This window comes from Sus scrofa, chromosome 14 (genome assembly GCF_054392235.1).
Source record: "Sus scrofa isolate SSC_HxYL_T2T_F1_AM1 chromosome 14, Sscrofa_HxYL_maternal_Yorkshire_Landrace_v2.0, whole genome shotgun sequence".
NCBI classification, from domain to species: Eukaryota; Metazoa; Chordata; class Mammalia; order Artiodactyla; family Suidae; genus Sus; species Sus scrofa.
This window is the reverse complement of record NC_139396.1, coordinates 104625396-104637971: the sequence shown is the minus strand read 5'-3', so window position 1 is coordinate 104637971 and position 12576 is coordinate 104625396. Positions and strand designations below refer to the sequence as shown.

General features: G+C 42.7%; 1 protein-coding gene across 4 annotated transcripts in view; it reads right to left on the bottom strand.

Annotated features, from left to right (window-relative positions):
- The window catches only part of SH2D4B (SH2 domain containing 4B), a 100750-nt gene that overhangs the window by 50815 nt on the left and 37359 nt on the right, over nt 1–12576 (bottom strand). For all 4 annotated transcript variants that reach the window (XM_084997442.1, XM_084997441.1, XM_005671149.4 and 1 more), the window contains one exon: nt 11662–11809. In XM_084997442.1, coding sequence (XP_084853568.1) covers nt 11662–11809 — 148 coding nt within the window. The remainder of the gene's footprint in view (nt 1–11661; nt 11810–12576) is intronic.

Here is a 12576-nt window from a genome sequence, read left to right as displayed (position 1 = left end):
GAGGTGCTCTCAAAACCTTTCCTCCTTGCAATGGGTTAACCAAGTGCTCCCAAGGAGCTCCAGGATTCATATTTATGGAGCCATTCTGGGCCCATGGCTCCAGAAGGGCGGCCCAGCAAGCAGATGAATCCTACTAGCTAGCATAATATTTTTATCAAAGGATCACATGAGATGATCCTATGGGCCACTGGAATAGGCTAACAGACTGATTTGATGTAGTTCAAATTGTTAATTTGCAATAGACAAAATCACAACACCCAAAAAGTTGCCAGCCCTTTACATTCTACAGGTAACTCTGGCTGCAGGCCCCACTGTTCAGAGTTCAGACTTTACTTACTCCCCCTGTTTCCCACTGCCCCTCATTTGATTTCTCCACTCAGCCTGATACATCAAGCCCCAACCTGCCCTTTCAACTTTCCGTCTCCTTCTGGTCAGGGTCAGGGGATGAAGTAGCCTGGGAGAAACAGGCAAAAACAAGGACCTGAGTCTCAGGGAGAGGGAGCCACAGGTGCCATGGCCCCAGCATTGGAAAGGGGGATGGCATGTTTGAGTAGAGAATTATCCACTGCGGCTAGAAGGAAAAAAGTCAAAATTCTATCTTTAATGAGTTTGAGACACCATCTGACATCCAAGAGGTCAGCTGTGGGCAGTGGGATGCATGATTACAGGGCTTGAGGGCCTGTGCAGGCTGCAGATGTTGACTGAGAAATCCTTTTCATGGGGGTGATGTTTCTCAGCCATGGACTTAAGGTTATCAGTGAGAGAAAGCATGCAGATCAAGAGAAAACAGCCAGGGTCTTGGGGGCGCCCCACCATTTAAAAGTTGAGAGACAGAGTTGGAGCCAGAAAAGGAGACTGAGAAGGCAGACCAAAGGGTAAAATAAAACCCAGAAGGGGTGATGTCTGCAGGGGAAGCCAGGAGAGGAAACCATTTCAAGTGAAAGGGAGTGGTAAACTGAGCTGCGGGCTGCTGAGACATCACAAAAGATAAGGACAGAGAAGCAACAAGGGACAGCAGGATGTGGTCACAGGATGTGTGGGAGATCTTGCCAACAGCTGCCCCAGGGGAGTGGACGGGCGGCCATTCAAGGTGGGGTGGGGGGGGTAGTGACCACAGACAACACTTTCAAGACATTTCCTGTAAAAAAGGAGCAGAAAAAGGAAGTGGCAGCTGGAGGGGAAAGTGGGGTTAAGATAGAAACGCGAAGGGAGGGTGGATGGGTGAGTCTGTTGGTTTTAAGATGGGAAATACTAGGGCAGAGAGCTAAAGACTGATGCAAATTGAAACCAGCGTCTGCCTGGCTCCTAAGCAGAATCAGTTGAGTTTTACCCCAAAGCTGTATTTCACCTTCATCAGTCACTAGCATCTCAGCAGCACAAAAATGACTTTTCACATGGGCCCAACACTCCATGGTTTACACAGTGGGTTTCCCATTTTTCCCCCAGGAATCCCTAATCTGAGTGGTCACCACATCACTCAATACACAGGACACCAACTAAGACAGTTTCCACCCAGGGACTATAGATCTGTCATCCGCCAGGGGGGGTCTTCCAGGCAGGAGCAGATCTCAGGGAAAATCCGATAGGCAAGGCACGTCAGAGACAGAGGGGCTTCAACACCCTAGTCCTACTTCCTTGTAAGGATAAGGAGTGTACTAGCTTACCCGGCTGCCATAATAAAGGACCATAGACCAGGGGCCTTAAACAAGGGATACATATTATCTCAGTTTTGGAGGCCAGAAGTCCAAGACCAAAGCGTCAGCAGGTTGATTTCATTCTGAGGCCTCTCTCCTTGGCTTGTAGATGGCCATCTTCTTCCTGCGTCTTCACATGGTCTTTCCTCCATTTCACACATGTCTAGGTCCAAATCTCCTCTTCTTATAAGGACTAAAGACCTCATTTTAACTTAATCTCCTCTTTAAAGACCTGATCTCCAAATATAGTTATATTCTGAGATACTGGGGTTGGAACTTCAACATATGTTTTTTGTTTGTTTGTTTGTTTTTGTCTTTTGTCTTTTTAGGTCTGCACCCGTGGCATATGGAGTTTCCCAGGCTAGGGGTTGAATCAGAGCTGTTGCCATCGGCCTACGCCACAGCCACAGCAACGCCAGATTCGAGCCGCATCTGTGGCCTCCACCACAGCTCATGGCAACACCGGATCTTAACCCACTGAGCGAGGCCAGGGATCAAACCCGCAATCTCGTGGTTCCTAGTCAGATTCGTTTCCGCTGCACCATGACGGGAACTCCAACAACATATGTATTTTAAGTGATTTTATGTATTTGGCCTATAACAAGGAGACTTAGCACCCAGGAGAAGGGCCATGACTGGCATACAGTGCATAAGTGGCATTTGAGTAAACATCTCAAATTAAATGTGATGTTCCTACTCCAACCAGCTGTGGCAACATGAAGCAGCAAGGTGAAGGGCAGTGCCCACTTCCCCCACCCAAACCCCACAAGCACCATTCTACTCTCTACTACAAGTTCAACTTCATTCAATTTCATATTTGAGATCATGCAGCATTTGCCTTTCTGTATTGAGCTTATTTCACCTGGCATGGTGTCCTCCAAGTTCATCCTTGTTGTCACAAATGGTAGGATTTCTTTCTTTTATAAGATGGAATAATATTCCATTGTATATACATAAATACTACTTTTTAAAAATATACAGAGTTCCCCTTGTGGCTCAGTGGGTAAAGAACCCAACTAGTATCCATGTAGGTTGATCTCTGGCCTCATTTGTTGGGTTAAGGATCCAGAGTTGCAGAAAGCTGCAGCATAGGTCGCAGATGCAGCTCTGATCTGGCATTGCTGTGGCTGTGGTGTAGGCCAGCATCTGCAGATCTGATTCGATCACTAGCCCAAGAACTTCCATATGCCACAGGTGCAGCCATTAAGGGGGGGGCATTAATAGGTGCAGACTATTGCCTTTGGAATGGATTAGCAATGAGATCCTGCTGTGTAGCACTGGGAACTATGTCTGGTCACTTATGAGGGAGCATGATAATGTGAGAAAAAAAAGAATGTATATATGTATGTGTAACTGGGTCACCATGCTGTACAGTAGAAAATTGACAGGACATTGTAAACCAGCTACAATGGAAAAAAATAAAAATCATTATTTAAAAAAAAAAAAAAAACTACTCTTCTGTCTACAACTGTGTTGGATGAAAAGGCACAAAGTTTCAGTTGCCCAGGATGAATACATTCTGGAGATCTAATGTATAGCATGAGGACTATAAGTTAACACTGTATTGTTTTTTGTTTTTTCTTTTTTATTAGGCACTGGAAATTTTAAGAGAAATGGAAACAGATTTTGAAAATTACAAACTTTTATAAACACAAAGTTTCAAATAAGGAAAGATGAAATAGACTCAAGTGATCATGATGAGATAAAAGAGAGGAGCAATTTCTAATCAAACAGTGGGTTGATTAATGTAGTCATTCCACAATAATCTACTGATTATCTACTGTGTCCAGACTTTGTTAGTGGCAGAATATCCGGAAAGAAGGCAAGTAAGTGCCCTGTCACAGAAGACTGAGACTACAGGTGCACAACAGCAAGATTAGTGCACACTGCTGAATATTATCAGGGAGACATACTGAATATGATGTACAGAAATGCAGGGTATCAGCTTCACCTCTGAAAGGTGAGATCATTAGCTTTCTGTACATTTAAAAAACATTCTCATTCAAGATCATCACTCGAATCTTTGACGTCAGTGAAGGCTACTTTTTGGAATTACCCAAGAAATCTCTAGAGCTCAGCATTCACACTTTTATTTAGGCTTTTTAAAATTTCAATTGAATTTATCATCTATATACTAAATCTGTATATGAACGATAGCACTGTATTGTATACTTGAAATTTGTTCATAGTAAACCCTAAGTATTCCCACCACACACACACACACAGGTCACTAGGTGAGTGATAGATATGTTCATTATCTTGACTGCATAATCATTTCACAGTGTCTATGTACATCAGAATATCCCATTGTACCCCTAAAATACATACAATTTTTACTTGCCAAATACACTTCATTAAAGATGGAAAAGAACTACTACCAGTACATAGATAGATAGATAAATAGATAGATAGATAGATAGGTAGGTAGATAGACAGACACACAGACAGACACACAGACAGACACACAGACAGGTGAACGGATGGCAGTGCCACTGTTCACTCAGTGCTTTTCTCTTGAGAGCGGGACAACACCTAGGAGACAGAAACCTGAATCATCTTCCATCTCAAAGGAAAATAACTGGTCACTTCCTGTGACAAAGGCAAGGCTCTTCTTCACATGGGGGGGATGACAAAAGAAAACATTTGCAACTACGATAAAGAATACTGCAGCTTTCTCTCCCTGGTCTGGCTAAAATGATCAACCTTCACAACTGACATTGCCTGAAAACCCTCACTGTTGTTGCTACTTTCAGAACCCTTGGACCCTTCCGTGAGCACTGAAGAAGAGGCCGTCTTTCTCAGGTCTAGCAGCCAAAGGCCAATGCAGCCAAATGGCAGATAGACAGACACCCACCTTCCACTTTAGGAGTCGATTGCCTTTTTCTGGCAAGCCCAAAGCCCTCTGAGCTGTCCAGCTTATTCAATTACCCTTCTCCTGATAACCCTTCCGTAACAGCACACCACAGGAGCCCACAGAGGCCCAGTGCACCTCACCCCAAGGGAAAATGTCAGGGAGACAGATGCTTTTGCTGGAAGCATAATCGTTTTTGGGTTTGGTTTTTTTTTTGGTTTTTTTTTTTTTTTTTTTGGTCTTTTTGCTATTTCTTGGGCCGCTCCCACGGCATATGGAGGTTCCCAGGCTAGGGGTCGAAACGGAGCTGCAGCCACCAGCCTACGCCAGAGCCACAGCAACATGGGATCTGAGCCGTATCTGTGACCTACACCACAGCTCAAGGCAACACCAGATCCTCAACCCACTGAGCAAGGCCAGGGATCTAACCCGCAACCTCATGGTTCCCAGTCAGATTCTTTAACCACTGGGCCACAACGGGAACTCCGGCATAATCATTTTTGTTTTTAGCCTGGCCTCAGGGACACTGTCATGCCTTGTGGGATGACGTACTCTCAAAGGGCGGGGCCAAGCCTGTGTCCCCATCTGTCCTCCATCACCAGTTCCCAGCACAGGGCCTGGCATATAGTAAGTGCTCCATAAACACTGACCAGAGAGTGAGTGAATTAACGAATTGATGAAGAGAGGGTTTGTGATGATACATGACAGGGAAATAGTAAACCACACTATGTCATCTGGCTGATACCAGCCTTATCCAGGAGAAACTCAGATAAAGGCTAAAATTTTCTAGAGAAAATGGTTTTCCCACCACTCATAACCTGCTTGGGAATAAAGCAGCAATGGTTTCTCCAGTTGTGGGGGATGTCACCAGGTGGCCAAAATGAACTCCAGCCTTAAAGGAGAAAAAAACAAAAAGCCAGAAAAAAAGCAAATTTTGTCTGGCCTCATGATCTTTTTTCTTAAAACAAACAAACAAACAAACAAACAAAACAAAGCCAAAAAAAAAAAAACTTCTTTATACATGTAAATTGCATTCAAATGATGCCAGCTACAACAGAATGGTTTTTAAATACAGGTTTCCAGGAGTTCCCGTCGTGGCGCAGTGGTTAATGATCCGGCGTTGCCGCGAGCTGTGGTGTAGGTTGCAGACGCGGCTCGGATCCCGCGTTGCTGTGGCTCTGGCGTAGGCCGGTGGCTACAGCTCCGATTCAACCCCTGGCTTGGGAACCTCCATATGCCGCGGGAGCGGCCCAAGAAATAGCAACAACAACAACAACAACAAGATAAATAAATAAATAAATAAATACAGGTTTCCAGATGACTGTATCCTCTGTCTTGAAGTTCCCTCTACAACCCTACATAGGGTTCTGGGGTTCTCCCTCCCCACCCCATTTTCTAAAAAGAATTCCATGTGACCAGGAGAATTCGAAGAACCTGCCTACATTCTCAACACAGGCTGCCCAGAGTGAGCCTAGCCAACCTCCCTCCACCACCAGGCTTCTCATCCAGTTTCTCTCCTCTTCTCCAGCCCCTAACCTTCTCCCCTTTCTAGGTGGGAAAAACAAAAACAAAACCCCTCCGCACAGCTATTCCAAGCACATTCTCTTTCCTCTAAGTCTGCATTCCTTCCCAGCTCCCCATGGCAAGAGGAGGGTGCCCACCCTCAGCCTGGGGCTCAGATGCTTTGCCCTCTGCTTTCCCTCATCCCGGCATCTAATTGATGCCAAGCCTTGTTGATTTCACCACCACTGTTTCTCTACATCCATCTCCTTCTATCTCTCCGTAGTCACAGACTCTGTCCAGACCTTCATTTCCCACCTTGACCATTGCAATGATCTCTTAACTGGCCTCTCCCCACTCCTAAATACTGAAATCACACCAACAGCACCAGTGATCCTCATAAAACTTGACTCATCCAGGCCTTTCTGGATCCTCACAGAGAACAATCCACCTCCTTCTCGTAGCACCCAAGGGCTCCACAGCCTACCTTTACAGGTTTATGTCTTGTTCCACCCATCATGTGCATTCTTCTCTGCCCCCAGCAGAGAAATAGTAAACCACACCATGTCGTCTGGCTGATACCAGCCTTATCCAAAAGAAACTCAGATAAAGGCTACAATTTTCTAGAGAAAATGGTTTTCCCACCACTTATAACCACAGGAATCCTTTCCTTTTCCTGTCTTGGCTCGTGCCAGGACTCTTGGAGGGACCATTGCCCTCTATTTTCTCCCAGGCATGGTTGGGGATGAGGGCTGCTCATAGAATTGTCTTTCCCTGGGCACCCTGGAAGCTTTATCAGAGCAGAGAGTTTACTACTTCCATCACCATCCTCCCCCAAACAACATGCACTTGGGTTGTCAAGGGGGAATAAAAAAGTATTAAATTAGATGAATGTGGTTGGTGCGTTGCTGTGTGCAAGACTCACATTATGTTAGAATCTTGGTGTTGAGACACACAATAGCAATTATGTAAACCAAACTCTAACCTGATGCATAAATCCCTTTGGCAAAGCTGTTGCAGTTATTTATTGCTAAGTAATAACAAAACTATCAGAAAATTTTGTGGCTTAAAACACAACCGTTTTATGAGTTTGTGACTCTGTAGATTACTGATTCAGGACAGGCTTGGCTGGGTGGCCCCTCCGCTCCACCTTGTGTCAGCTGAGGTGAGTCACTTGGCTGAGGTCACTGACTGGAAGAACCACAAAGGTGTCACTCACATGCCTGGTCCCTCTGTGCTCCTCCCTGTAACCTCTCTCTGTTTGACTAGCCTGGTGTCCTTGCAGCCTGGGAGCTGAGGTGCAGGGCTTGTCATGAGGCAGCTTCCAAAAGTGAGCATTGTCACGGGGCAAAGTTGCAAATCCTTTACAGCCCATCCTCAGAAGTTACAGTCATTTCTACTGTAGTATAGACCAAAGCTAGCCCCAAGGCTAAAGGACACTCAGAGCAGGGGAAACAGACCCCACCCCTCAAAGGGAGGAGAGGCCAAGAATCCACCACCAGCCATCTTCAATCCACCACAGAGACCTTTTGAGATACTGTTTTAGCCTATCCTTAACCATATCCTGTGATGAAGAGCCCATCACAGTAGAAGAGCAGCCCATGGACAGACAGCTCTGACAAAAAATATCCCAGCTCATAAACATGGACCATCCAATGCCAGAGTCTGACCTGATGTTTCTTAATGAGCCCCTCCAGGGCCTTGTAGATGCTACTCGAATATCTGAGTTTCCTCAAAATGCAGACATCCCCACCAGGGTTACTATGTGTATTAAACACATTTTCCACACTTAGGAAATTAATTTTTAAAACAAACACATAAGAGCAATACCCTTCTTTGGAAATAACACCAAAAGCCTGTATTTGGGTCCTTCAGTGAAGCTGGGGGCCTGGCCACATGGCTTTACTGATCCCTCCATGAACCTGACACAGAGCATCCCACAATTTACATCCCTCTATCACTGAGGTTCTCGAGGATAACATCAACCACAAGATCTCTCCTGGGAATTCAATCCCTCATAATCTCCCTGGGAGCTGAGCCCTAGGACCCCAGCTCCCCGCAGAGATGGGAACAGGTGACTGTCACTGTTGGAGATAAATAAAAAGACTTGGTCTTCCTGGGAGTTCCCTGGTGGCCTGGAAGGTTAAGGATCTGGCTTTGTCATTTCTGTGGCACAAGTTTGATCCCTTGCCCAGGAGCTTCTGCATGTCTCAGGCACTAACAACAACCAAAAAAGCACTGATTTTCTTCCTCAGCAGATTATTTAAATCATATGCAAAACAATATGCACTTCCTCTGTGGCTTCATCATAACTACTCAGTGTTGTTTCTGCAACAGCTCTGGTTTGATCCCTGGGCCAGGAACTTTCATATGCTGCGGATGTGGCCACATGTATAAAAAAAATTCAGTAGTACAAACTAAATATCTCTCCACTATGGACTGGATTTGATTGCTATTATGGAATTACTGTTCATTTCAATCAGTGTGATAATGATTATTGTAGCTAAAACAGGAAATGTCCTTTTTCTTGGGAGATTCAGGCTGAAGGATTAAGGTTTGATCAGGAGGCAGCAAACTAAGGCTCCCAGGTCAAATCTGGCTGATGTGTATTATTTAAAAGCTTTGTTGGACCAAGCCACACCCATTTGTTTACATACTGTGTGTGGCTGCTTTTGTGCTACAGTGGCCTGGTGGAATAGTTGTGACAGAGACAGTAATACCCACAAAGCCTAAAATATTGATTATCTGGTCCTTTAGAGAAAATAGTTTGCTAACTCCTAGGTTAGAGTATACTATATCTGCAACTGTCTTTCAAATAGTTCAGCAAAACCACAGCAACAAAAAAGGGTGCACACGTGTACGTGTGTGTGAGTGCGTGTATGAGTGTGTGTGTGTGGTTAGGAGGAAAGAAATGAGGAAAGGAAAGAGAGGAAATGAAAATGAGACAAAATATTAATAATTGCTAAATGTAAGTGGAAAATATACAAGTATTCACTTTATTTTTCTTTCAAGTTTGAATTTTGTTTGGTTTTTTGTTTGTTTTCTAATTTTTTGGACCACACCCATGGCATGGGTAACTTCACAGCACCACAGCAGCAACCTAGGCCACTGCAATGACTACGCTGGATCCTTAACCTCCTGCACCACAGGAGAACTCTTGATTTTTTTTTTCATTTTTTAAAGTTTTACTGAAGTATATTTAATTTACAATGTTGTGATTATTTCCAGTGTACAACGAAGTGATTCAGTTATACATGTACACACATCCATTCTCCTTCATATTCTTTTCCCACATAGATTATCACAGAATATTGGGTAGAGTTCTCTGTACTACACAGCAGGTCCCCATTGGCCAATCACAGAATATTCTATTCTTTTTAAGGCCGTACTTGTGGCATATGGAAGTTCTCTGGCTAGGGACTAGACCCCAGCTGCAGTGGAAGGCCTGCACACACAGCCACAGCAATGTGGGATCTGACCCCCATTTGCAACTTACAACACAGTTCACAGCAACACCGGCTCCTTAACCCACTGAGCAAGGCCAGGGATCGAAACCACATCTTCATGGACAATATATCAGATTCTTAATCCACTGAGCCACAATGGGAACTCCTGAATTTTTTAAAAATAAAGTGTTTTGAGAGTAAACATTGCTTCACTTAAAAACTCAAAAGAATATCCTAGGGAAAAAAATGTAATTCATGGGAAACTTAAATTAGACTGATAACAATAGTAATATATAACTACCAACTGCAATAGGTTTAAAAATAATGAGCACAATTACAATAGCAATAAAAAAATTAAACTTAAAGTTTAATTAGAAAAGAAATGTAAACCACTTAAATAAAATAATAAATTTTACCAAACTCCAAAAAAATAGAAGGCCATAGGGATACATATTATTGAGAATGTTTGGGATTGAGTAGCCAATGCATTTAGAAGTGTTAAAAAAAGAACCTAAATCAAAGCCAGAAAGAAAAAAGCTTTGAATAAAAGGAATAACCTACTACATTCCTGAACAAGAAGATTTAATGGTTTAGTATCATAAAAACATTCATTCTCCACAAATACCGCTATAATGTTGATGACAATTCCAATCAAAACCATCATGTGTTTTTTTTTTTAATGTTGTGAGGAGAAGGGGATAGTGAGAAAATAATTTTAAAGTATCTCTAATAGGAAAAATGGATGAGATTAGCCAAGGACATTTTAGAAATGAAAAATAATGATAGACTCTGACTTAAATAAATGGTAAAATTTGTGTTAAAGCTACGTATAATTAAATAATTTAATTTGGCTCAGGAATAATCAGTCAATGAAGAAAAATCCACAGAGACACAAAAGTAAAAAGTAAAAATCAAAGCAACAAATCCAATGAGAGGAGAGAAGATGGTTACACAGTAAATGATGTAAGGATAACAGCCTAGCCATTTGGAAGAAAATAAATGAGAGCTGAGCATCATACCACACTCCAAAGTGAAAGAAAATCAAGTGCAAAGAAATAAAATCAGGAAAGATATACAAAACAGTGTAGATTAGTATTTTTATAAGCTCATGATGGCACGGGTCCTTCTATACATAAAACAAATAAGAAAAAGATTGATATGGTTGGATAATAAAATTTCAATCTTCTGTACATCTCGAACCACTATAACCAAAATTAAGAAAACAGCAACAATAACCCTGAGAAAAATATTTGCAATATAAATGATATTAAGGGCCAATGTCCCCATTACCTAATCATTATGGGGGGGAGTTTTTAACAATTCAAAAATAGGCAGATGCCTTGTTAGCACAGTAGGTAGCATGTCAGTCTCATAAAAATTCAAAAATGGGCAATGCAATTAATAGACAATTTGCAAAATAATACAATTGTTAAGATTCAGCATGGTTATTATTTTTGCTTTTTGTTTATAGTATTTTCTGAGTTTTTACCCCCCAAAATGTATTATTCCTATAGGAAAAAACAAACAAACAAACTCAAAAAAGGGACCAGGAAAAAAATTTTCTTTTCAGGAAACCTAAGCTTCCTATCAGAGGACAGTATACCTCCTTTTCCAGCTCCAAATCCTCTCAGAATGAGTAGATAAGCAAGGTTACAAATAACCTCACAGACTGGACAGAAAATATACATTTTTCATCTCCTTGAATCAACCAAAAATCTCAAGTAGGATGTTGTTATTATCCTAATATTACAAACAAGAAAGTGAAGACTCAGAAAAATTCAGCAAGCTTCCCAAAGTCACACAGCAGTAAGCAATAGGGTTGGAACAGGATCCCAGGCTGGTGTGACCACAGACTCTTTTCAGGCCTCATTTCAGGACCCTTAGTTTGAGATGCAGAAGGCCTGCATTCTCATCCTGGCTCTGTCCCCAGTCACTACTATACATAGCCTTGGCAAGACTCTTCCCCTTTCCAAACCTCAATTTCCTCATCTCTACAATGAGAAGTGGATTGGCCCAAATGGTGTGTCAAGTTCCTTTCTGCTCAGACATGCTAGATTTCTATTCTCATAAAGCACTCACTGGCCAAGCACTGGCCCAAACCAGAGGTCACCCCCAGAGGCCTAGGGGCTGGTGCAGGTGGCCTCACACAGATTCGCATGCACTGACCCACCCTGAACTCCTCGTGGATGCGCTCTTCCAGGACTTTGGCAGCCTTGCGATCCTCCATCTCCACTTTCCACTTCCCCGCTAGGATCCGGGCTTTCTCATTGGCCAGAGCATCCCGGAATTTCTTGGTGATCTCTGCCTCCTTCTGTCTCCTTCCAAGAGAAAGACAGCAGGTATTAGATGGTATGGGAAAATGAAAGACCACATGCCGACAGAACTTCAAATAAAAACCATGTGCGATCATTCTTGGTCTATCAGAACGACAAATATCTGAGGTTCACAAAATTCGATGTTGGCAGAGGTGGAGAGAAATCAGCACTCTCTGGCATAGGAGTTTAAATCAGCTGAATTGCTTTGAGAGCCAGAAAAAAATATGCATAAATCCCATTTCTCACTCAAGTTTACAAAGGTGTAGGGAAGGGATGTTCATCAGAGGACTTTTGTAACACAAAAAATGGCAAACAACTCAAATGTCCCTCAACAATCCCAAAAAGAGGTTTCTCATGTAACAGGATTCTATACAGTAATCTTAAAAGAACGTTGTGGCTCTATATTGATCATTTTATCAAGCTGTGAATAAAGCAGTTTACAAAGCACATAGTGCTCAAATGCTCACTGTGGTTAGCTTAGGTGGTGGGTATTGGGTTGTTCTTTAATATATTCTTCATGGTTTTCAAAACTTTATACGTTATTACAATTTTATAATTAAAATCCTGTTATTAAAAATTGGGGGAAAATGTTGGAACCAAGTTCATACGGATTTCCAAGTCTGGCAAAAAAATGTTAAAAGTTGTTTATGAAAGAAGGTCCCACTGTGGCTCGGTGGTAATGAACCCAACTAGTATCCATGAGCATGCAGGTTTGATCCCTGGCCTTGTTCAGTGGGTTAAGGATCCGGCATTGCCATGAGCTGTGGTGT